The sequence below is a fragment of the Musa acuminata genome, unplaced genomic scaffold, assembly GCF_036884655.1.
Source record: "Musa acuminata AAA Group cultivar baxijiao unplaced genomic scaffold, Cavendish_Baxijiao_AAA HiC_scaffold_1142, whole genome shotgun sequence".
In the NCBI taxonomy this organism is placed as follows: Eukaryota; Viridiplantae; Streptophyta; class Magnoliopsida; order Zingiberales; family Musaceae; genus Musa; species Musa acuminata.
In genome coordinates, this window is record NW_027021354.1 from 55,949 (window position 1) to 77,564 (window position 21,616).

Sequence of the window (21,616 nt, forward strand, 5' to 3'; positions counted from 1 at the left end):
AAGCAGGGGCATACTGCTAGTCATTAATGCACAGGCATGGCTTCTGTTGAGATGTCAGCCAGGAGGCGGTTGGGGAAGCTGGGGCATGCTGCCAACCATTAATGCGGGGCATGGTTTCTTTAGCTGCGGCATTAGTAAGGAGTGGGTCTTATGTGCCCACTGTCACGAACGGTCGTCGCGCGCCCGCAACAACTCCGTTGAACAAACCGTTCGTCGCTCTCATCTACATGTACAGTTACTTGGCAGCCTGTTTTGCCTTGGTTTTGAGTCATTTTGCTTGTAAAAATGTAAGTTCGAACAAGCTGCAGTGTTACATAGCGACCGCTCACCGAACCGAGCAAAACAACCCAAAATAGCTCCGTTTTCGTGTGCCGCGGGTTGATTTTTGGAATCTACCTCCGCTCACTAAAACGTTAGCCATCTCAGCCCCTTTGAACCCCCCGGGTGGCACAGGGGTGGATGGGGCTTCGATATAGTACCGGGCGTTGAACACACATTCGCAAGTTCGCACGTTGCCTTGACGGGAACTTGTTGTCGGGCCCGGGACTCGGTGAGCAGCTGTTTGTGGGCTTGCAGCTGCTCGTTCAACCTTCTAAAGCCCTTGTTTTCCCCCACTCCCTCTTTTCTCTTGTTTACACAAGGTGCTCGCTGAATTGCTTGTAAAGCTTTCCTTTTTCACGAGAATTCGGGACTTGTCCGTTGCTCGTTCTTTCGAACTAATCAACTTTCTCTTTTACAGGTCCTTCGGGACCTGCGAGAGGTTGTAAGTGGGCTGATCTTTGCGGAACAATATCGCAAGGGCGAAACGCGTCTTATGCAACGCAAGCTAAGTTCGCGTCTTGGCCGCAAGGGTGCCTCACGCCTTAGGCAATTCCAGCTAAGGCCGTGACACCACGTTGGGAAGCTAGGATTGGCAGGGCAGATCCCTGCTGGCGACTGGGAGGTTGTTGGTGGGGGCCCCCACAGTTGGCTTTGGTGGCGTTGCTGGCTTAGGTGGCGAGGGGATCTGGTAGTGCCAAGCTTCTCCCTATCAATTCTGAAATTTGATTCTCGGATGTATTGCACATTTTTTCTTTTCTTTTTATTTTGTAAAAAAGTGGAACAAACGAATCTATTGATAAATCTTTTGTTTGGTAATCTAATGTTGCTACCTTGACACGAATAATATGAAATTGAGTCTTCATCTGGCTGCTTGGTTTGGGCAGACAGAGGTAGCAAGATTTCTCTGCAGGAATAACGCCGACATTGGAGCTGCTGCTGCTATGGGTGATACAGCCGCGATCCATTTTGCTGCTCAGAAAGGTCATCTAGAGATAATTAGGATCCTATTATCCTCTGATGTCTCTGTCAAGGCCTGCTAACTTGAAAGGTTTGACCCCTCTGCACTATGCCGTCCAAGGATCTCATCCAGAGCTCATTGAGTATCTCATTAAAAAGGGTGCAAGCCTCACCGCCACGACAAAGGCCTAGCAAACACCTATTGACCTTGTGAGCATCGAGGAAGTCTGTGCCCTTCTCGTTGAGTGCAAACAGCCTATGGCCAAAGATGATAAATCTACTACGATCAAGGAGGTTGGTGACTCGGTTTCAACGGATAATATTAAAGAAAACAATGGAGTCTCCATCCTTGAAGAGTCAGCTAATGTCGATGAAGAAGGCACGGACACTAAGGAAAAGAGAAGAGGTGAAGCAGCTGCTGATGAGGACTCATCAAAACATTAAAAGTCTTAATGTTTCCCTTGATCACCTTCTGTTTGAAAAATGATGTACAAGATGAGGATGAAGAATAGGACTCAGATACGAAAGACAACAATCATGTAAGGGCAGCTCTAGTGTTGAAGCTCTAACATTTTATTGGTAACTTTATGTGTTGTTTTCTGGGACATTATGTGTTGATCTATAAGGTGTTTTTTGTTAGCAAATGTTGCACATCTTTATTCTTTGTTTCATCATTATATCTGAAGCATGCTTTTGCAGTGGGTGACGGAAATGTTCTCACATTTTCAAATCAGTTTTCTCATGAACTTCTCATCGTTGTACCGTATGTTGAACTTACGGAATGGTCTGGACGAGTGGAGAGTCGAAGAATCTTGTTCTCTTTTGATGTAGGTGGTCCTTCGAACTTCAAGTTTGGTCACTACAAATCGATGGTCTCTTCTTCCCAATTTGCGTAGATCTTGCAGGTTAAGATGGCGTTCGAATTCATGAGCACCTTACTTGACATACTTTCGGTGACGAGTAAATTTGATATCTTCAATTTATTTGCAAGTTCTGTACAAAAAATTGGCAGTGTGTGGAAATGACTCTTCACAAGGATTAATTACTCAGGAAATCCATAGCCCATCATCTTTGCTCTAATCCTTTTAATTTTTGACTTGAAGTAGTGTTAGTTAGCTCAACATTTCTAAACCTTGATTGCAACCTCACATGATTGATTGGCTCCCACGAAGGCCATGGTGCCTTCCACTCACCTTGCTGAAGCTTCGTATTTCTGAATTGTAGATCTGAGTCAATTACGATCGAATTGTGATCGTTAATTATAATTCGGTGATCAATTGGGAGAAGAGATTCCAAAGTCGGTGCTAAGCTTGATGGGCATGAAGGGGTTGATGTTTTACCATCTCAAGAGTCATCTTCAGGTCACATCTCTTTGTCCCTCCTTCTATGGTCTATTGCTTCTATTCTGATCTTGCTTTATCTGTCTGTAGAAGTACAGACCTGGAAAGCAAACCAGAAGGGAGACAGGCCAGGAAGCAAAGAAAAATGGTAGGTCAAGGCAGGCCACCATAAACTGAGAGAGTACATACATTACTTAGAATTGAGCGTTCATGCCTGCTTTTTATTCCTCATGCAGGAAGCAATTCAACCAAGACTAATTGTTCCTCTACCACCAGCAGTGACGTCTCTAGAACATTCGGTGTCGGATATGTGTATGGCACAAACTCTACTTTTACGTATCGTTGCATATAAAATTTAAACTTTATACAAGAAATTGCAAAGCGTTAACAAATATCATGTGCTGCATGTAAAACATCAATGAGTTCTGCAATGACTCGAAATACTACTAAACATCAATAACTCGAGATACTATAAAGGATTTAATAATAAATCAGTTTATCTAATATTTATTTTCAGAGTAATTTACTACTTTGTAATAAATCTGAAGCTTCCTTATGACTTACCAAGAAGCTGTGGTCCTTTTTCTAATTAATAGAATATTTATTATTGTAAAAACAAGGATTTGAATTAAAGGATGAAGAAAAAAAAAAGAAAAAGAGGAAGTTTATTATATAAATAATGGATAATAAATTATTGATATTTTTATTTTTTTTATAAATCCGGGATGTGACGTTGCATACAAAACATCGATGAGTTCTGTAAATAAATAGGACTGTGCTAAAGAAAATAAAAATAAATCGCGGAGAAAAGCTTCTTGACTCAAGATACTACAAAGGATTTAATAGCTTCGAACAAGCTAGGGAAGTTTTGCGAAGCTTAAGAATCTTAGCAGTAATGGTTAGTCTGTGATTCTTATTAAACGGTATAGATTGGAATGTTTGTGCACTTGATGTAGTTTTTGTAATTTAGTAATCCCGTGAACTCCAGACTTTGATTTATGCTCTCCAATTTATATCCGTCATCCGATGTTTCACAAACCATGCAGAGAAATGCCTCTTGGAGAGGCATTATGCTATCAGATCGAAGTGCAGAGGAAACTGCAAGAGCAGCGGGAGGTAAGCCTATTGGTGTGTGGCAAACAAAGGCCCTACTCCTTGTAACATTCGCGAGATTTCTTTACCAGGCACAGAAGAAATTGCAAACGAGTATAAAGGCTCAGAGGAAGTACTTGCAAGCAATGCTGGAGAAAGCTCAGAAGATCTTTGTTTCGACATGAATGGCTCGTCAGGCAGTTTGGAAGCCACCAGAGCCCAGCTTACGGATTTCGACCTGCCACTATCAGGCTTGACGGAGAACGTCGGTCGGGTTTGCGAAGAGAAGCACTCGGAGCTGAGATTAGTGCGGTCAGAGGAAAACATCAAGAAGAGGAACGATTGAGGGTTTCAACTTTATCAGGAAGGTAGAGATGAGGCCGAGGACAGTTCTCTTCTTCTGCTGGATTTGAATGTGAAAGGAAGCAGAGGTGAGATGGTTGGTGGATCAAGAGGAAACGACTTGGATCTCAGAATCCAAACGCAGGGGTTGTAAACCAGCTTTGAGTGTCGATTCTGCACTTGCAGACACATCCGATGCTGTCATTGTGCGCATCGAGTTGATATCGAGTCTATGTTTCTTTCCTACAGCGTAAATCTTTATACTGCGGTTTGTTGAATGATTTGATCGTGGACGAAACAACTCCCCCTTGTACGGGAACTTCCTCTCTTCGGCCATCAACATATCATGTTGTTTGCCCAATTTGAAAGCTATCAGTTTATCCAAGAAAATAACAGAGCACAGATCGATGTGGTGCATATCCAACAATCTTCGGATTCTTACCATACATCACAAGCAGCAATCAATTTTCACATCCGAATTTGACAGACGACTTGATTTGTATATTATTTACGTTGAAACATTCGACATTTGTGCACAAAGAAAAAGAGAAAGATCATATTTGAGTTGACTTGCTTTGAGAATCGACCACCTTCACTGCGCTGCGTTGACAAACTCCAAGAACGAAGGAGGAATTCAGCAGGCTTGTAGGCCGTAGATGATGCCGCGATGGCAGGCCACCTTGGCGTCTTGGTCGTCGAAGAACCTCCGCTTCATCTTCAGATAGACTTGGCAGGTCACCAAGCTATCTGATCCAGCTTGATGCGACTTCCCAGCTTGGCGTGGCACCCCGAGGGTACTCGCCACTCTCTCCAGCCCGCCGGAGAGACCCTTGCAGCCGCGCATAATGTGCTTGAGATCCACAGTCTCTCCGAAGAGCAAGTTCACCAGGCCGAGGAACTCTTCCAGGGTGTCGGGCAGAGGCCGGCCGAACCCCAGCACCTTGATGAGATAGGCGAAGTCGTAGCAGCTGTGAAAGGCGATCCATCGAGTGGAGTGCGGGCGGCAGAAACGGCAATGAGCGACGAGGCCGGAACGATAGAGGTGGGCGGCGAACTGGCCGGAGTCGATGCCGTAGAGGGGGAGCCGGTCGAAGTCGATGCCACTGGAGCGGAGCAGGTCGACGGAGTCCGGCGCGTGGAGGTCGCGTCGGACATCGAATTCGCGGAAGTTGAACTCCCACACGTACCCGACCCTGCCGCCGGTGCCGATGGAGGGGAGGTCGCCGAAGGCGTCGAAGAGGGTGAGGCCGAGTTGGACGAGCTCCATCTTGTCGACGTTGGCCTTGAGGAAGGCGTAGCGCAGGCTGGGCGGGAGAAGACGGTGTGGCCTCCGAGTTCTGTAGAGGAAGCCGGGAAACTCCGTGTCGAAGGCGACGTAAGAGAAGCGATCCACGAGGGAAGCAATGATGGAGAACTCGTACTCCAAGTTCCACGCCCAAACCGAGCGCACCACCAAATGTTGCCGCCCTCCTCCTCCTCCTCCTCGTTGCGAAGACATCTTTCCACGCGACGATACAACAGTGTGGAGCGAAGAAGAGTGTCGGAGAGGAGTGATGCGTGACAAGTCCAAAGGTCACGTCCTTATATAACAGGCAGAGTGTCCGAACCCCAGTTCGATTCGGAATCCTATCCGAATCGAGCTATAATCCTAATCCAAGAAGGAAAGATGCGGGTGTTAAGCCCCAGCTCGATCCAATGTCTCTCGGAATCCTAGTCCGATTCTAACGATCCAAGGTATCTTCGTTCGAAGTACGTCTCCACATTTGTGGGCCTTAACTCGGCCCATCCTGCTACCGTCTCGGCCTTCAATCAACTATGTATTACCGCTGCCTTCGTCGCTTGAAGCTCCACGACGGCACACCCCGCGGAGATGGGAGACCCCGGAGCGGCATCGAGGAGGAAGAACCGATTACCGAAGGGGGGCGGCGAATCTTCCGATCTCCACGCCGCCGCGAGGAACGGGGACCTCACCACGGTCGAGTCCATCTGCAACGCTAATCCCCTCGCCGTCAATACTCGAGATCGCCATTCCCGGACACCGTATCCTTTCTCCCTTGTTCTCCTTTCCTCAATCTTCGCTTTTGTTGTCGTTATCATGTGGTGGGCTCTTCGCTTGGTTCAGAATCTGTCGAGCGAGCAGCTTATTGCGCCGCCGAGAGTTTGGCACTGAGTTTTAAGGTTCCCTTAGGGTTTTTGAGCTTTAACCGACTTGGCTGGTTCATTTAAATTCCTTTGCTAGGATTCGGATTGCTGTCTGATTTGGTGCATTATTTGTGACTAGCTGGCCCTTCTGAGTCTTAGGTCTTAAATATCAATTCGATTCCTTTGAAAAGAGAATGAAGAAAAGGATATAGATGATGAAACTATCTATCGATGGAGGATGACTGTGGCAATGATTTGCAGAAATGATACATGCGTATTCATCCACACTGACACTCTTCGTTATAAGAACTTCCACATAACTTGTGGGTGGAATTGTGTTGCTTCGATACTTAGATTTAATATAGGAAATGTTCATTACGAAGGTGAGAAATTTTTGCTGTGGACAATTTAAACATCTCTTTTCTGTCAATTTATGTTATGAGTTTTTGGGTATTAAAAATTTTAAACATCCAACAAGTGCTTTACTTTTCAAGATCTCCATATCGGGTAAGTAAATTAACAAAAATTATTCAATATCTTGAACCTCCATGTGGTCGAAAAAAGGATATATCATAGTTTCTTATACTAAATCTGTTGTCATCTAAGAAATTTGCAAGTCATAGGGTACAAACTAAGCTTTTTGGATATTTCTTGTTAACACACAGAGACAGTTGACTAGTGAGTTGGCCCGATTAGTTATATGTCCAAAGTGTAGGTCTCTTCTGCTGGCTTGCCTTCTAGTCGTGCCTCCGAGCTACGCTGACGACCTTGCACAATAGGCTTGCGCCGAGGGTGTCCCAGGTCGACCCCTCCGATGCTTAAGTTAGTGAAAGATGGACAGGGAGGAAGACAATAGTGAGAGTAATGTAAATGAGAGAATAGGCGGTTTTTGCCTGTCTCCTTTTGTCTAGGTATTGGTCTTGGCTTTTATACCTACTCATTGAGTGGTCTAGACGTGTGCTAGCCAAGGCCTCCCTTACTATGTATGGTGGAGGCATTAATAAGGATGGCTTGTTGGTGCGGACCATTGGGACGCCTTTGGGCTGACTCCCCTGTCACTTTAGGTTAGGCAGGGAGTGAGCCCTCCTTCGGTCATCCGAAGGGGAAGGCTGGTGAAATCGGGCCATTCTATCAATCATTAATACGGAGGCTTGGCTTCTGCTGAGATGTCAGCCAGTAGGCGACTAGGGAAGCAGGGGGCATGCTGCCAGTCATTAATGCAAAGGCATGGCTTCTGTTGAGATGTCAGCTAGGAGGCGGTTGGGAAGCTGGGGCATGCTGCCAACCATTAATACGGGGCATGGTTTCTTTAGTTGCGGTATCGGTAAGGAGTGGGTCTTGTGTGCCCACTTTGGGAAGCTAGGACAGTAGGGCAGATCCCTACTAGCGGTTGGGTGGAGTTGGTTGTTTCCTACATTTGGCTTTGGTGGCGTTGTTGGCCTAGGTGGCGAGGTGAGCTGGCAATGCCAAACTTTTTTGTTTCGTTTGCCCCCCTTGGAAGGTGTGCTTCGGGACACTGCAAAGGGGCCTTGAATTTTGTCATTTTACTTATACTACTACATGCTTGCGTGAGTGTTGTTTTTGCTGTGAGATCCTTATTAAGGCTGTGATGGTTGGTGCGAGATCCATCGAGGCGGATGACACTCTTTTGTAGGGGCAAATGTAGGAGTGACGAATGTTGACCTAAGTGAATCCTTTCTTTTTTCCTTCCCTCTCTCTCTTTGTTCTCCCCCTTTCACACGGTAGTTCACTCTCTCTCATTTTTTGATCTCCCCCTTCTGCTTTGGGAGGTTTCCCTCTCTGTTTTTCCCTCCCCCTACTGTCCGGAAGGTTGGGTCTTCTTTTGGGCTTGTCCCTTCTTCTGCTTCTTGGGCAGGTACTCGACCAACAGGGTGTGAGTGTGTTGGCTCGATCGTATGAGCGGGAGGATCGGTATCAATCCGTCATAGCGGGAGTATTTGTTGGGAAATCTTGGGGGGCGACATCACATGCGTAGCGGAAGAACAGAAAACAAAATCCCCAATTCCTAAAGATGTATTCGTCGTCGTGCGAAGATTAGTACGCAAAAATCCGCGAAACTTAAAACCACGTATAAGATAAATTGTGATACCTAGGGAGATCGTATATCCCTGAATCCTTGCAGATTTCTAGGAGAGGGTGAATGAGGTCTAGCGCACTCCTCTCTGATAGAGGGGGAGGAGAATAGGAGAGGCAAGCAAATGGTTCTAGCCTATGAACCATTGATTCCCTCCAATTTATAGAGTTCCGTAGTAAACTTAACCCTAATGGATCCTCCCCTATTGGGTATTGGATCTCTATCTAACTACCCAAGCATCTTATATTAGTAGATCTCTATCCAATAATCTCTCATGGGCTAATATTGGATCTCGTTCATGTGATCCAATAATTCAGAGGGTTATTGGATATCCAATAAGATAGGGGCTCCGGCGGATATTTCATATTCGAATCTTTACTAATCGCAATGCTTACCATATGTGTGTAACCCTTTAGGCCCAATATCGAGCTGGCAATGAGTCATACCTATTAGAACTTCTTCTGGCTTAGTGAATTATTATCTCCATAATAACTCGCTCGACTCATCGACTGCGGACGTACTATGCTACTACGTTGCAGTCCCCAAACGATATAGGGGAATATAATCCATTGGACCTATCAGTCCTCAGTTACCGTATATTTATAGTCCCTCATCCATATAATATCCCAGAGACCGTATACCGGGTATGGTGTTGTCAAATCCATACGGTTTCTACTCGAGTCTCGCTCTAATCAGATTCTCTCGGAGAACTCTTTCTCTGTCAATCCGAATGACCCTGGCCAGGGATTTGTCTGAGCAAGAACATATGTGATATTTCTCTCATGATACTTTGAGCGGATGATCCTTTATCGACACTCAATAGCGCTCGTACGGTTGACTATCACTCCCGATGACCGACTTTGCTAGATCTAGGACATCCAAACCTAAAAGTCTGGTATCAAAGAGTGGAGCACTAATACAAGATATCCTTGGTGTCTTAAGTCTAAGGATCAGATACATCACTAAGATTACGGAATCGTTGTATGACAATAAGACATCATCAACCATCCAACATTCCGGAAGCGGATCAATCAGTGAACTCATTCTCCAATGTGCACCTATACTATATCCCTAGTGTTCATACAAGAGCAGCTATGAGACCAGCTGCATCCATCATATGGACGGGTATACAGCACACCAGTATGTCCGGTAACTTGATATCCCTCTCGAATAAACCTATGACTAGGATTATTTAGGATCTGTATTTAAAGGTGAATTGATCTCATTATTGTGATTACATTATGATCTGATTCCCATTGAACAGATCCAAGGACATCACAATATATATATATATATATATATAAAGTGATCAATGCCAAAATATAATAAGCAAAAAGATTATGTGTCAAGTCACATGTGCCATCACTCACATGATTGGCTTGTAGGGCACTTATGACTAGCAGTATCGGTATCAATTCGTCGTGGTGGCTTCCGTCGTAGCGGGTCCTGATTCGATCGTTGTTGCATGTGTATTGGTATCTGTATGTTGTGACGGCTTCCGTCCTAGTAGGTCTTGATTCAACCGTCGTAGCGGGAGTATCGGTGTCAGTCTATTGTAGTGGGTCTTGATTCGATCGTCATAGCGGGAGGATGGACCCATTGTGATGGGCTTTGGCTTGATCATGTAAGCGAGAGGTTAGACCCACTGCGATGGGCTTTGGCTCGACTGCATAAGCTAGAGAGTGGACCCACTGCGATGGGCTTTGGCTCGACCGCATAAGCGGGATGCTGAACTCACTGTGATGGGCTTTGGCTCGATAGCATAAACGGGAGGATGGATCGGCTGTGGGTTTTGGCTCGGCCACATAAGCGGGAGGATGGATCCGTTGAGGTGGCTTTTGTCGTAGCGGGTCTTGATCTCGACTGCATGGGTGGGAGGATGGATCCGCTATGGCGGGTCTGGTCAAATGGTGGATGCTGGGGTCCAAGGCTGCTAAGGTTCGAGCCGCAGAGCTGTTCCTGGGAGGAGTCGGTGGGGCCCCCACGTTTGGTTTTGGTGGCGTTGCTGGCCTAGGTGGAGAGGGGACATGGTAGTGCCAAGCTTCTCCGTATCAATTCTAAAGATGCATTGCATATTTTTCCTTTTCTTTTTATTCCGTAAAAAATTGGAACAAACGAATCTATTGCAAAATCTTTTGTTTGGTAATCTAATGTTGCTACCTTGACACGAAAAATATAAAATTGAGACTTCATTTAGCTTCTGGTGTGGGCATACAGAGGTAGTAAGATTTCCCTACAAAAATAAGGCCAACGTTGGAGCTAGTGCTATGGGTGATACGGTTGTGATCCATTTTGTTGCTCAGAAAGGTCATCTAGAGATAATTAGGATCCTATTATCCTCTGATGTCTCTATCAAGGCCTGTTAACATGAAAGGTTTGACCCCTCCTGCACTGTGCTGTCCAAGGATCTCATCTAGAGCTCATCGAGTATCTCATTAAAAATGTTGACCTAGGTGAATCCTTTCTTTTTTCCTTCCCTCTCTCGCTTTGTTCCCCCCCTTTCGCACGGTAGTTCACTCTCTCTCATTTTTTGATCTCCCCCTTCTGCTTTGGGAGGTTTCCCTCTCTGTTTTTCCCTCCCCCTACTGTCCGGAAGGTTGGGTCTTCTTTTGGGCTTGCCCCTTCTTCTACTTCTTGGGCAGGCACTCGACCAACAAGGTGTGAGTGTGTTGGCTCGATCGTCTGAGCGGGAGGATCAGTATCAATCCGTCATAGCGGGAGTATCTGTTGGGAAATCTTGGGGGGCGACATCACATGCGCAGCGGAAGAACAGAAAACAAAATCCCCAATTTCTAAAGTTGTATTCATCGTCGTGCGAAGATTAGTGCGCAAAAATCCGCGAAACTAAAAACTGCGTATAAGATAAATTGTGGTACCTAAGGTGATCGTATATTCCTGAATCCCTGCAGATCTCTAGGAGATGGTAAATGAGGTCAAGCGCACTCCTTTCTTGGAGAAGGGGAGGAGAATATGAGAGGCAAGCAAAAGGCTCTAGCCTAGAAACCACTTATTCCCTCCAATTTATTGAGTTTCGCAGTAAACTTAACCCTAATGGATCCTCCCCTATTGGGGAGGATCTCCATCCAACTACCCAAGAATCTTATATTAGTATATCTATATCTAATAATATCTCATGAGCACTTATTGGATCTCTTCCATGAGATTTAATAATTCAGGGGCTTATTAGATATCTAATAAGATAGGGGCCCCGGCGGATATTTCATATTCAAACCTCTACTCATCACAATGCCTACCATATGTGTGTGACTCTCTAGGCCCAATATCGAGCTGGCCATGAGTCATAACTATCAAAACTCATTCTGGCTCAATGAATTATTATCTTAATAATAATTCACTCGACTCATCGACTGCGGACGTACTAGGCCATTATGTCGTAGTCCCTAGATGATATAGGGGAATCCAATCCATTGGACATGTCAGTCCTCATTTACCATGTAACTTTAGTCCCTCATTCATATAATATCACAGAGACCGTATACCGGGTATGGTGCTGTCAAACCCATATGGTTTCTACTCGAGTCTCGCTCTAATCGGATTCTCTCGGAGAACTCTTTCTCTCTCAATTCAAATGAGCTTGGCTAGGGATTTTTCTGAGCAAGAACATATGAGATATTCCTCATGATACTGAGAGCGGATGATCTTCTATCGATACTCAATAGCTCTCGTAAGGTTGACTATCACTCCCGATGACCAACTATGCTAGATTTGGGACATCCAAACTTATAAGTCTGATATTAAAGAGTGGAGCACTAATACAAGATATCCTTGGTGTCTCTAGCCTATGGACCAGATACCCCATTGGGACTACGAAATAGTTGTCTGACAATAAGGCATCATCAGCCATTCAGCATTCCGGAAGTGGATCAATCAGTAAACTCATTCTCCAATGAGCAGATGTACTATATCCCTAGTGTCCCCAAACGAGCAGCTATAAGATCAGCTGCATGCATCATATGGACAGGTATACATCACACTAATCTGTCTTGTTTTCTCGATGTCCCTCTCGAGTAAACCTATGACCTGGATTATTTAGGATCTGTGTTTAAAGGTGAACCGATCTCATTATCGTGATCTCATCGCGATCAGGATTATTTAGGATCTGGAGTATCGATATCGGTCTGTTGTGACGGCTTCCGCTATAGCAGGTCTTGATTCAACTGTCGTAGCGAGAGTATCGGTGTCAGTCTGTCGTTGCGGGTCTTGATTCAATCGTCGTTGTGGGAGGATGGACCCACTATGATGGGCTTTGGCTTGATCGCGTAAGCAGGAGGTTAGACCCACTACGATGGGCTTCGGCTCGACTGCGTAAGCGAGAGAGTGGACCCACTACAATGGACTTTGGCTCGACCGCGTAAGCGAGAGAGTGGACCCACTACAATGGGCTTTGGCTCTACTCCTTGTAACATTCACGAGATTACTTGACCAGGTACAGAAGAAATTGCAAATGAGAATCGAGGCTTTGGGGAAGTGCTTGTAAACAATACGGGAGAAAGCTCAGAAGATCTTTGTTTCGCCATGAATGGCTCGTCAGGCAGTTTGGAAGCCACCAGAGCCCAGCTTACGGATTTCGACCTACCACTATCAGGCTTGATGGAGAAATTCGGTGGAAGAGACTTATGACTTTACTAAGAAGATGTGGTCCTTTTTCTAATTAATAAAAAATTTACTATTGTAAAGACAAGGATTTGAATTAAAGGATTAAGAAAAAAAAAACAAAAAAAGAAAGTATATTATATAAATAATGGATAATAAATTACTGATTTTTTATTCTTTTTATAAATATGGGATGTGACGCTGCATACAAAACGTCAATGAGTTCTGCAAATAAATAGGACTGTGCTAAAGAAAATAAATCGCGGAGAAGAGCTTCTTGACTCGAGATACTACAAAGGATTTAATAGCTTCGAACAAGCTAGGGAAGTTTTGCGAAGCGTAAGAATCTTAGCAGTAATGGTTAGTTTGTGATTCTTATTAAACGGTATAGATTTGAATGTTTGTGCACTTGATGTAGTATTTGTAATTTAGTAATCCCGTGAACTCCAGGCTTTGATTTATGCTCTCTAATTTATATCGGTCATCTAATGTTTCACAAACCATGCAGAGAAATACTTCTTGGAGAGGCGTTGTGGTATCAGATCGAAGTGCAGAGGAAACTGCAGGAGCAGCTCGTGGTAAGCCTATTGGTGTGTGGCAAACAAAGGCCCTACTCCTTGTAACATTCGCGAGATTTCTTTACCAGGCACAGAAGAAATTGCAAACGAGTATAAAGGCTCAGAGGAAGTACTTGCAAGCAATGCTGGAGAAAGCTCAGAAGATCTTTGTTTCGACATGAATGGCTCGTCAGGCAGTTTGGAAGCCACCAGAGCCCAGCTTACGGATTTCGACCTGCCACTATCAGGCTTGACGGAGAACGTCGGTCGGGTTTGCGAAGAGAAGCACTCGGAGCTGAGATTAGTGCGGTCAGAGGAAAACATCAAGAAGAGGAACGATTGAGGGTTTCAACTTTATCAGGAAGGTAGAGATGAGGCCGAGGACAGTTCTCTTCTTCTGCTGGATTTGAATGTGAAAGGAAGCAGAGGTGAGATGGTTGGTGGATCCAGAGGAAACGACTTGGATCTCAGAATCCAAACGCAGGGGTTGTAAACCAGCTTTGACTGTCGATTCTGCACTTGCAGACACATCCGATGCTGTCATTGTGCGCATCGAGTTGATATCGAGTCTATGTTTCTTTCCTACAACGTAAATCTTTATACTGCGGTTTGTTGAATGATTTGATCGTGGACGAAACAACTCCCCCTTGTACGGGAACTTCCTCTCTTCGGCCATCAACATATCATGTTGTTTGCCCAATTTGAAAGCTATCAGTTTATCCAAGAAAATAACAGAGCACAGATCGATGTGGTGCATATCCAACAATCTTCGGATTCTTACCATACATCACAAGCAGCAATCAATTTTCACATCCGAATTTGACAGACGACTTGATTTGTATATTATTTACGTTGAAACATTCGACATTTGTGCACAAAGAAAAAGAGAAAGATCATATTTGAGTTGACTTGCTTTGAGAATCGACCACCTTCACTGCGCTGCGTTGACAAACTCCAAGAACGAAGGAGGAATTCAGCAGGCTTGTAGGCCGTAGATGATGCCGCGATGGCAGGCCACCTTGGCGTCTTGGTCGTCGAAGAACCTCCGCTTCATCTTCAGATAGACTTGGCAGGTCACCAAGCTATCTGATCCAGCTTGATGCGACTTCCCAGCTTGGCGTGGCACCCCGAGGGTACTCGCCACTCTCTCCAGCCCGCCGGAGAGACCCTTGCAGCCGCGCATAATGTGCTTGAGATCCACAGTCTCTCCGAAGAGCAAGTTCACCAGGCCGAGGAACTCTTCCAGGGTGTCGGGCAGAGGCCGGCCGAACCCCAGCACCTTGATGAGATAGGCGAAGTCGTAGCAGCTGTGAAAGGCGATCCATCGAGTGGAGTGCGGGCGGCAGAAACGGCAATGAGCGACGAGGCCGGAACGATAGAGGTGGGCGGCGAACTGGCCGGAGTCGATGCCGTAGAGGGGGAGCCGGTCGAAGTCGATGCCACTGGAGCGGAGCAGGTCGACGGAGTCCGGCGCGTGGAGGTCGCGTCGGACATCGAATTCGCGGAAGTTGAACTCCCACACGTACCCGACCCTGCCGCCGGTGCCGATGGAGGGGAGGTCGCCGAAGGCGTCGAAGAGGGTGAGGCCGAGTTGGACGAGCTCCATCTTGTCGACGTTGGCCTTGAGGAAGGCGTAGCGCAGGCTGGGCGGGAGAAGACGGTGTGGCCTCCGAGTTCTGTAGAGGAAGCCGGGAAACTCCGTGTCGAAGGCGACGTAAGAGAAGCGATCCACGAGGGAAGCAATGATGGAGAACTCGTACTCCAAGTTCCACGCCCAAACCGAGCGCACCACCAAATGTTGCCGCCCTCCTCCTCCTCCTCCTCGTTGCGAAGACATCTTTCCACGCGACGATACAACAGTGTGGAGCGAAGAAGAGTGTCGGAGAGGAGTGATGCGTGACAAGTCCAAAGGTCACGTCCTTATATAACAGGCAGAGTGTCCGAACCCCAGTTCGATTCGGAATCCTATCCGAATCGAGCTATAATCCTAATCCAAGAAGGAAAGATGCGGGTGTTAAGCCCCAGCTCGATCCAATGTCTCTCGGAATCCTAGTCCGATTCTAACGATCCAAGGTATCTTCGTTCGAAGTACGTCTCCACATTTGTGGGCCTTAACTCGGCCCATCCTGCTACCGTCTCGGCCTTCAATCAACTATGTATTACCGCTGCCTTCGTCGCTTGAAGCTCCACGACGGCACACCCCGCGGAGATGGGAGACCCCGGAGCGGCATCGAGGAGGAAGAACCGATTACCGAAGGGGGGCAGCGAATCTTCCGATCTCCACGCCGCCGCGAGGAACGGGGACCTCACCACGGTCGAGTCCATCTGCAACGCTAATCCCCTCGCCGTCAATACTCGAGATCGCCATTCCCGGACACCGTATCCTTTCTCCCTTGTTCTCCTTTCCTCAATCTTCGCTTTTGTTGTCGTTATCATGTGGTGGGCTCTTCGCTTGGTTCAGAATCTGTCGAGCGAGCAGCTTATTGCGCCGCCGAGAGTTTGGCACTGAGTTTTAAGGTTCCCTTAGGGTTTTTGAGCTTTAACCTACTTGGCTGGTTCATTTAAATTCCTTTGCTAGGATTCGGATTGCTGTCTGATTTGGTGCATTATTTGTGACTAGCTGGCCCTTCTGAGTCTTAGGTCTTAAATATCAACTCGATTCCTTTGAAAAGAGAATGAAGAAAAGGATATAGATGATGAAACTATCTATCGATGGAGGATGACTGTGGCAATGATTTGCAGAAATGATACATGCCGATTCATCCACACTGACACTCTTCGGTATAAGAACTTCCACATAACTTGTGGGTGGAATTGTGTTGCTTCGATACTTAGATTTAATATAGGAAATGTTCATTACGAAGCTGAGAAATTGTTGCTGTCGACAATTTAAACATCTCTTTTCTGTCAATTTATGTTATGTGTTTTTGGGTATTAAAAATTTTAAACATCCAAGAAGTGCTTTACTTTTCAAGATCTTAATCTTGGGTAAGTAAATTAACAAAAAATATTCCATATCTCCAACCTCTATGTGGTGGGAAAGAGGATATATCATAGTTTCTTATACTAAATTTGTTGACATCTAAGAAATTTGCAAGTCATAGGGTACAAACTCAACTTTTGGATATTTCTTGTTAACACACAAAGACCGTCGATCGGTGAGTCGGCCTGATTAGTTATCTGCCAAAAGTGTAGGTCTCTTCTGCTGGCTTGCCTTCTAGTCACGCCTTCATGCTACGCTGACGACCTTGCACAATAGGCTTGTGCCGAGGGTGTCCCAGGTCAACCCCTTCGATGCTTAAGTTAGCGAAAGATGGACTGATGGAGGGGGAGGAAGACAATAGTGTGAGTAGTGTAAATGAGAGAATAGAGGGTTTTTGCCTGCCTCCTTTTGTCTTAGTCTGGGGCTTGGATTTTTTACCTAGGCATCGAGCAATCTAGATGTGTGTTAGCCAGGCCCCTCTTACTATGTATGGGGGGGGCATTAATAAGGACGGCTTGCTGGTGCGGACCGTTGGGACGCCTTTGGGTTGACTCCCCTGTCGCTTTGGGTTAGGCAAGGAGTGGGCCCTCCATCGGTCGTCCGGAGGGGAAGGCTAGTGAAATCGGGCCATGCTATCAATCATTAATACTGAAGCATGGCTTTTGTTGATATGTCAGCCAGGAGGCTACTGGGGAAGCAGGGGCATACTGCTAGTCATTAATGCACAGGCATGGCTTCTGTTGAGATGTCAGCCAGGAGGCGGTTGGGGAAGCTGGGGCATGCTGCCAACCATTAATGCGGGGCATGGTTTCTTTAGCTGCGGCATTAGTAAGGAGTGGGTCTTATGTGCCCACTGTCACGAACGGTCGTCGCGCGCCCGCAACAACTCCGTTGAACAAACCGTTCGTCGCTCTCATCTACATGTACAGTTACTTGGCAGCCTGTTTTGCCTTGGTTTTGAGTCATTTTGCTTGTAAAAATGTAAGTTCGAACAAGCTGCAGCGTTACAGAGCGACCGCTCACCGAACCGAGCAAAACAACCCAAAATAGCTCCGTTTTCGTGTGCCGCGGGTTGATTTTTGGAATCTGCCTCCGCTCACCAAAACGTCAGCCATCTCAGCCCCTTTGAACCCCCCGGGTGGCACAGGGGTGGATGGGGCTTCGGTATAGTACCGGGCGTTGAACACTCATTCGCAAGTTCGCACGTTGCCTTGACGGGAACTTGTTATTGCGCCCGGGACTCGGTGAGCAGCTGTTTGTGGGCTTGCAGCTGCTCGTTCAACCTTCTAAAGCCCTTGTTTTCCCCCTCTCCCTCTTTTCTCTTGTGCATGCAAGGTGCTCGTTGAATTGCTTGTAAAGCTTCCCCTTTTCACGAGACTTTGGGACTTGTCCGTTGCTCGTTATTTCGAACTAATCAACTTTCTCTTTTACAGGTCCTTCGGGACCTGCGAGAGGTTGCAAGTGGGCTGATCTTTGCGGAACAATATCGCAAGGGCGAAGCGCGTCTTAGGCAACGCAAGCTAAGTTCGCGTCTTGGCCGCAAGGGTGCCTCACGCCTTAGGTAATTCTAGCTAAGGCCGTGACATTGTGGTATCAGAGCGGGCAAGCACTTCAAGCGAGCAGCGAAGGAACTTCGTAACTTCGCCATGTCAAAGCATCGTGGCGAATCCAGCAAGACGGGGCAAGCCGGACCCTTGCCCCAAGCAGCCGCAGGTGGGCTGCATGTGCACACTCGCTCTCATGCTGTTGGAGCCGCTCAAGAGGAGCGCGACAGCGAACATGATGAGCAAGAAGTTGGCTACTCTCCGCGAGCGGAGGAGGTGCAATATGGAGCGCCAACTGGGAAGAAGAGTCACGAGGAGAGACTCACAACGGCAGAAACCCGCCTGGATGTTCTTGAAGCGAGCGCGGAGGAACTCTACCATGGCCAACAAAGGCTTGTTGGGGTAGAGAGCTCGCAAGAGGAAGCGGAGTCCAGGATCGACAAGGTCGAGGCCCTAGTCGACCGACTGTCTGATGACACCAAAGACTCCGTGCAACACCTGCAGGAAGTTGTGGCGGAACTCACTTCAAGGGTGACAATGCTCACTAGAGCACTAAATGCGGGAGGAAGCAACACCCGCGTTGCACCACCACAAAATTTACGGGCACCCGAGCCTCATGGATATGGAGGGGCCAGAGATGCCAAAGAGCTCGAGAACTTTCTGTTCAACATGGAACAATACTTTCGAGCTACGAGGCCCGATTCTGAAGATACCAAAGTTTCTATAGCAACAATGTATCTGAACGGAGATGCAAAACTTTGGTGGCGAACTCGCTGGGAGGAGATCCAACAAGGTCGGTGTCGGGTTGACACATGGGAGGACTTGAAGCGGGAGTTGAGAACTCAGTTCCTACCAGAGAAAACAGAGTTCATCGCAAGAAGGAAGTTGAGACAACTCCGCCAGAGTACCACCATCCGAGATTATGTGAAACAGTTTTCTGCACTAATGCTGGACATACAGGACATGTCCGAGAAGGACAAGTTGTTCAGCTTCCTCGATGGTTTGAAGCCATGGGCTCAACAAGAACTAAATCGAAGGAATGTTACCGATGTGGTTGGGGCAATTGCTGCTGCAGAAAGGCTCACCGACTTTGTTTCCTCTGAAGACCCAGGGAGAAGGAAACAATCTTCAAGCAATCGCCCTCCGAAACATTCTCGAGGGAAGGAGCTCGGGGGTGAACAAAAGAAGAAGAGTTCCCACAAAGGGCCAAACCCGAAAGGCAAGGTCTCAAAACTTGGAGGATGCTTTTTTTGCGGAGGACCGCACATGTTGAGGGAGTGCCCACAAAAACAGGTACTCAATGCTTTGACGGCTTCCATCCACCCCCCCCGATCGGACAAGGGCAAAGCTGTTGCTCTTAGTTCGAGCAGTTCTGAATCCAACAGCGACGACGAGGAGTCGTAAGGACCCCGGATGGGAGCAATGCGTTTGTTGAACGCTATGCGGGGTCAAGTGGGGGAGAACATGAAAACAAAGACACAAAAAGCAGGAAGTAGTGAACTGATGTATGTGGACATCAAGTTAAATGGCCAAACGACCCGTGCAGTGGTGGACACGGGCGCTACCCAAAACTTCATAGCCGATCGAGAAGCATAGCGACTTGGGTTAATCTTGGAGAAGAGCCCAAGCTGAATGAAGGCGATGAACTCGGAGGCCAGGCGAATATCCGGGTTAGCGAAGGGAGTCCCCATCAAAATCGGGACATGGAGCGGGAACACCAACATGATGGTAGTGCCACTGGATGACTTCCAAGTGATTCTTGGAATGAAGTTTATGCACGCGGCGAAGTTGGTGCCAATGTCGTTCTTGAACTCCCTACGTATGATGGGAGGTGACAACCCCTGCGTGGTTCCCGTCTCTCGAAGAGGAACCAAGGAGCCCCAACACATATCGACATTACAACCGAAGAAAGGGGTGCAAAAAGGTGAATTAACATTTATGGCTGCTATGAAGCTAGAGCCACTTAACGAGAAGGCCATTCAAGCACCTGTTGTGGTGGCGAACGTCCTGAAAGAGTTCAATGATGTTATGCCACCCGAATTGCCGAAGACTCTTCTGCCACGCAGAGGCGTGGATCACAGCATCGAGCTGGAGCCAGGAGTGAAGCCTCCAGCGAGACCACCCTATCGCATGCCCCCACCAGAGTTGGCAGAACTTAGGAAGCAGTTAGGTGAACTGCTAAGAGGTGGTCTCATCCGCAACTCTGAAGCACCTTTCGGAGCTCCAGTTCTCTTCCAGAAGAAATAAGATGGGAGCCTCCGACTCTGCGTCGATTACCGAGCCCTTAACAAAGTGACAGTGAAGAACAAGTATCCCATCCCGCTCATCGCGGACTTGTTCGACCAGTTGGGCAAAGCCAAGTATTTCTCGAAACTCGACCTTCGGTCGGGGTATTGGCAGGTGCGCATCGCTGAAGGCGACGAGGCGAAGACTACCTGTGTGATTAGGTATGGAGCGTTTGAGTTCTTGGTGATGCCTTTCGGCTTAACCAACGCTCCAGCCACGTTTTGCACTCTCATGAACCAACTATTCAAGGAGTATTTGGACAAGTTCATGGTCATCTACTTAGACGATATTGTCGTATACAACCAAACGCTCGAGGAACATGTCCAGCACCTTCGGACAATTTTCAAGGTTCTCAGGGAGAACACATTGTTCGTAAAAAGGGAGAAATGCTACTTCGCCCAAACGGAGATCCTATTCTTGGGGCATCAAATTGGTAATGGTTCCATTCGGATGGATAGGTCGAAGGTGCAAGCGATTGCGGAATGGCGAACTCCAAAGAAGGTGCCAAAGTTGAGATCCTTCATTGGTTTCGTCAACTACTATCGACGCTTCATAGCGGGGTACTCGAAGCGTGCAACTCCACTGACGGAGTTACTGAAGAAAGAGCAACCTTGGAAGTGGTCTGATAAATGTGAAAAGACATTCCAAGATCTGAAGGCCGCTGTTATGGAAGAACCGGTGCTCAAATTGCCAAACTATGGGGAGCCTTTTGAAGTCCATACAGATGCTTCGGACTTCACTATTGGGGGAGTACTCAAACAGGAGGGTCATCCGGTGGCCTACGAGAGCCGTAAACTCAACGAGACCGAGTGGCGGTATCCAGTGCATGAGAAGGAGATGACAGCGGTGATCCACTGTCTACGAGTTTGGCGACACTATCTCCTCGGATCGCGATTTGTGCTGAGGACGGACAACATCGCTCTGAGCTATTTCCAAACTCAGAAGAAGATCTCCCCAAAGCAGGCGCATTGGCAGGACTTCCTAGCTGAATTTGATATGGCAATGGAGTATAAGCCTGGGAAGGCGAATGTCGTGGCCGATGCATTGAGTCGGAAAGTGGAGCGTGTGAATGCCACACAATTGGAGGACGGAGTTCAAGCAAGTCAGTTGCACTCCAACTTCCTTTCCAGGATCAGAGATGGACTGTATAGTGACCCCCAGGCAGTTATCCTAATGCAGCTCAACAAAGAAGGCAAGACACGACGATTTTGGGTCCAGGAGGGACTCGTTTACACCAAAGGCAATAGGGTTTATGTTCCCCGAGTAGACAATTTGAGGCGTGAACTCTTAAAAGAGTGTCACGATTCCCTTTGGGCTGGACACCCAGGTTTTCACAGAACATT

The 21,616-nt window shown here is 47.1% G+C and overlaps 3 protein-coding genes and 2 pseudogenes across 3 annotated transcripts; 3 read left to right on the forward strand and 2 right to left on the reverse strand.

Annotated features, from left to right (window-relative positions):
• Positions 1 to 1,166: 1,166 nt before the first annotated feature.
• On the forward strand, positions 1,167 to 4,300 carry LOC135671602 (uncharacterized; annotated as a pseudogene).
• On the forward strand, positions 2,503 to 4,300 carry LOC135671601 (myb family transcription factor PHL11-like; annotated as a pseudogene).
• Positions 4,301 to 4,686: 386 nt separating this feature from the next.
• Positions 4,687 to 5,550, reverse strand: LOC135671589 (probable CCR4-associated factor 1 homolog 11). The gene has a single exon (XM_065179796.1). It carries the CDS (start codon positions 5,548 to 5,550, stop codon positions 4,687 to 4,689), a length of 864 nt encoding a protein of 287 aa, XP_065035868.1.
• A 372-nt stretch (positions 5,551 to 5,922) lies between these two features.
• LOC135671604 (myb-related protein 1-like) lies at positions 5,923 to 14,127 on the forward strand. Its single transcript, XM_065179806.1, has 3 exons — positions 5,923 to 6,092; positions 13,412 to 13,481; positions 13,550 to 14,127. Exons 1-3 carry the CDS (start codon positions 5,923 to 5,925, stop codon positions 13,640 to 13,642), a joined length of 333 nt encoding a protein of 110 aa, XP_065035878.1. The 3' UTR covers positions 13,643 to 14,127.
• A 306-nt stretch (positions 14,128 to 14,433) lies between these two features.
• On the reverse strand, positions 14,434 to 15,297 carry LOC135671590 (probable CCR4-associated factor 1 homolog 11). The gene has a single exon (XM_065179797.1). It carries the CDS (start codon positions 15,295 to 15,297, stop codon positions 14,434 to 14,436), a length of 864 nt encoding a protein of 287 aa, XP_065035869.1.
• Between the last annotated feature and the right edge of the window lie 6,319 nt (positions 15,298 to 21,616).

What these genes read in the sequence shown, in the direction of transcription:
- LOC135671590 (XM_065179797.1), bottom strand. Translation starts at nt 15,297, where the DNA reads ATGTCTTCGCAACGAGGAGGAGGAGGAGGAGGGCGGCAACATTTGGTG.
- LOC135671589 (XM_065179796.1), bottom strand. Translation starts at nt 5,550, where the DNA reads ATGTCTTCGCAACGAGGAGGAGGAGGAGGAGGGCGGCAACATTTGGTG.
- LOC135671604 (XM_065179806.1), top strand. Translation starts at nt 5,923, where the DNA reads ATGGGAGACCCCGGAGCGGCATCGAGGAGGAAGAACCGATTACCGAAG. An exon ending in GATCGCCATTCCCGGACACC is followed by an intron (nt 6,093 to 13,411) that starts GTATCCTTTCTC and finishes CAAACCATGCAG; the next exon opens with AGAAATACTTCTTGGAGAGG. An exon ending in AACTGCAGGAGCAGCTCGTG is followed by an intron (nt 13,482 to 13,549) that starts GTAAGCCTATTG and finishes TTTCTTTACCAG; the next exon opens with GCACAGAAGAAATTGCAAAC.